The 3636-nt window shown below is 39.2% G+C and overlaps 1 protein-coding gene across 2 annotated transcripts in view; it reads right to left on the bottom strand.

The window, feature by feature from the left end:
* The window catches only part of LOC102006965 (UDP-glucuronosyltransferase 2A3-like), a 36845-nt gene that overhangs the window by 14622 nt on the left and 18587 nt on the right, over nt 1–3636 (bottom strand). The window contains exon 3 of one of the 2 annotated variants that reach the window (XM_005392817.2): nt 1–111. This exon is cut by the window's left edge and continues 1 nt beyond it. In XM_005392817.2, the coding sequence (XP_005392874.1) occupies nt 1–111 (111 nt within the window). The remainder of the gene's footprint in view (nt 112–3636) is intronic. The other variant, XM_013518564.1, reaches the window with a different exon arrangement.

Below are 3636 nucleotides of genomic sequence, written 5' to 3'. Positions count from 1 at the left end.
GGCTGAGGCAATGAGGTTGGCTTTTTCCTCTGTGAGGTTTTTCACCATGGACCCCAGAGAAAACACCACAACACCATCTTCACCTGAACTCTGGACAAATTCTTCCATTTCCTGCAGACATCAATTCTTTCCATTAAAAAAGATTCAGCATTTGGGGAGTGATAAAGTGAAAAGCAGTGTGAAAGAAATTGTTAGACAATTTTGTCGCTTGTGTCTAGATGTCCCCCAAAGCCTCATGCATTCAGAGGTTGGACTTTTAACAGCTGGTTGGATGTAGGGTGTGTGGTGCTGGCGTAAAGTGTGTGATGCTGGCGATAAGGGTGCCTCCCTCTGGCTGTGTATAGAAATACCTAAAGGCAGGTAGCCTGGATGCACTGCAAAGGGATAGAAAAAACCTGGCTGCTGCTGTCACAGTTTGGCTGCTGCTGCTCCCGCTGCTGGTATCTTGCTGTTCCTGCTGCTGCTTTTACTTTCTCCTTGCTGGCTTCTACGTGCCTACCCAGCATTGGATTGTTTCTTCTCCGTGATGCTGTTTTGCAAAGCCACCCTACCTTAGAGCCAACTCCTTAGGGACTGAATCCTCTACAGATTAAATGAACTGAAATTTATGCTAAATGTTTCTTTCCTCCCTTAACTTGTTGGGATTGAGTATTTTGTCTCATCAACAAAATAACCACAACAGGTTCTGCTCTCTGAGATGTAGAACTATCTTGTTTAAGAGCATTTATAGTTTGAGAAGATATCTAAAGTATGCAGTAAGTGATTACAATACAAGTATGGAGTCAAATCACTACAGAAATGAACAGGCATTAAAGGGCAGCTTTGCTCAAGCAGGGAGGATGGAATTGTTATGCACAGGATTTAATTTTCCTAACTGACAATGTTGCTTGGAAATTTTAAAAAGTATTCAACTAATAAAGTATAAGAAAGAACCCAGAATTCAGCTTTACACATTATTGGAAGAGATTAGTAAAGGGTGTGCTCTAACCAACCTATACACAAAAGTCTGTGCAGAATATTAACCCTTCAGTTTTAAAAAAAGACTGGCTGCTGCTGGTGGTGCTGCTTCTGGTGCTGCTGCTGCTGCTGCAGCTGCTAGTAGGTCGCTGTTTCTGCTGCTGCTTTTGCCTGCTTCTTGCTCTCTTTTGCTGCCTGTAACATTCCTTCGACTTTTTCTCCTCTATGATGCTGTTTTTCAAAGCCACCCTATCTTGGAGCCAACCCATTATGGACTCAAACCTCTAAGAACTAAGTGAACTAAAATTTAAGCTAAATAATACTTTCCTCCCTTACCTATTCAGTATTGGGTTTTTTGTCTCATGAACAACAAAATAATTATGATAGCCAGGTTCTGCTCTCTGAGATGTGGAGCCATCTGGTTTAAGAGAGAACATATTCAAGTAAGGAATAAGTAATTACAAGTATAGAAATGAACAAGCATTAAAAAGCAGCTTTGCTTGAGGTGGGGAGTGGAACCGTTATGTGCAGAATTTAATTTTTCTAACTGACAAAGTTGTTTTCAAATTTATAAAAGTGTTCATGGAAGAAAATACAAGAAATATTCTAGATGAAGCTTTACACATTTACTGAAGAGATGGAAAATGGTGGGTTCTAGGCAATCTACACTCAAAAGTCACTCCAGAATATTAAACTTCCAGTTTTAAACAGGTATAAATTTAAAAACTGGCCACTGACATTGTAGATTTATGCTTTCTTTCAAGACACAAGAGAATTCTCATTTTAGACACTCAGCACCCTTCAAGTTTTCACCTCTTATTGTCACCATCAATAACCTCTTCCCTTACAGAAAGTAAGAGTTGTGACGAGGTAGAATGTTGTAGAACTGCAACACTGGACAACTGGAAACTTTGAGGTCTTGGTAGTTATAAATACATATAAATGAACTGAACTGAGATATCCTGGTACAGAATGAGCCACAGCTCACAATATTAGGGTCATTTTAGTTTTATTCAATGGTAACAGGAAAAGCTGAACATATTCTAGTGAGTACTGACTCTGCTGCTGTGAAGTGTGATAATCTAAGCATAGCGCACAAAGGAGTGCATTCTGCTGATCACTGATGACAGTGATTATCCGGTGTTTTCTTGCAAATTAAAAAGTCACATTTGGACCTCTTCCCCTGGTTCCCACCTTCTATAGAATACACAGGAAATGATCATTTCAGAAAGTGTATGTAAATATAGCTTGTATAACTTCTGCTTAAGCTTAGAAAATTCCTACATTTCTATAATTTTGAGCTGCTACTCTTGTTGCACTACACAGTATATGTCCTAATATTTAGAACCCAGAGAAAATAGGATTGTGACATGGAAATAATTATCCTCACTGCATTGAGAGAATGATCCCAGTTCCTAAATCCTGGGAGTCCAAACTGAGGGCTAAATGAATCTTGGTGGTGTGATGGGACAGTGAAAAACACTTGAAGTTTAAACACAGTGGAAGAAGTGTAGTCAGGTGGGGTTTTGTGCTGCAAGATGATCTGAGTCTGGATGTGCCCCTGAGCCTGGGTACCTGCTGCCTCTATGGAAACAGAGTTCCTTCAGGATGCAAAGGAAAGTTCAGTAAAGAGGAAGAGGTTTGAAAAAGAATCCAGAAGAAATCCCAAAAATAAAAACTTCATAAGTCAAACACATAGTCAACAGCAAGTCTTACCTATAAGGAAGATGATTCACAGGAGAGTTTGTCACGACTTGAAGGCAAGCTGGATGTGCTAAAGGATTCATTTAGTAAGGATGAGTGAAAATAGAATAAGACATCATGTAAAGGTTACCTCAGAGAACCTAGATAGCCTTAAAGAACAAATGTAGAGATAATAGGCCTTGACAATTGTGCTAAGATATGGGCTGATGACATACAAAAATCTGCTCACTGAAATAACTGTAGAAAGTGGCCCCACAGTGGGGATGAGTCAGATGCCCAGGTAAAGGAAGCTTATAGAACTCTAATGAGATATGACAAGAAAGGAACCGCTGCATAGCACATCATAGTCGCGATGCTAGAGGTGCAGAGCAAAGGGAAATCCTGGAAGCTGATAAAATTGCCCACTCGCTTATAAGGACAAACCCATCAGAATAACAGCAGATTTCTCAACTGAAAATTCAAACCCAGCAAACCAGCATCTCAGAGAATCCAAAGGAGAGATGAAAAGAACAACTATAGGACCCAGTGAAAGAGTAAATCTCACTCAGACAGTACTTAAATGATCAAGAAACACAAATAACCCAAGCCCTACAAAGAAATGCAAGAATTAGATTATATGATTAATAACTGCACATAAAGTATATGGTCATAATTCTCAAATCAAAGACACAAAATGGCCGATTGGGTCAAAAACAAGATCTACATGTGGCTTTCAAGACACAACCCTCACATGCAGAGATAAATGGGCTAAAATAAAAGAACAAACACGGATCTTCTAAGGATCTGGAGCCTTAAAGTGGGGAAGGGTAGCTCCATTTATAACTATCACAGTTCATTTCAAAATAAAACTGGTCAGAAAAGTCAAATGAGTTCAGCAGTTATAGGTAAGGAAAGAATTCACCAAGGAAAGGTAACAATTGTAAATATTTAAGCAGCAAGTTCATTCAAAACCCATTTTTAAATCATATATTACGG

Source organism: Chinchilla lanigera, unplaced genomic scaffold (assembly GCF_000276665.1).
Source record: "Chinchilla lanigera isolate Chin_1 unplaced genomic scaffold, ChiLan1.0 scaffold00046, whole genome shotgun sequence".
Classification (NCBI taxonomy): Eukaryota; Metazoa; Chordata; class Mammalia; order Rodentia; family Chinchillidae; genus Chinchilla; species Chinchilla lanigera.
Note: the sequence above shows the minus strand (reverse complement) of the source record. Positions and strands in the feature narration are given on the sequence as shown.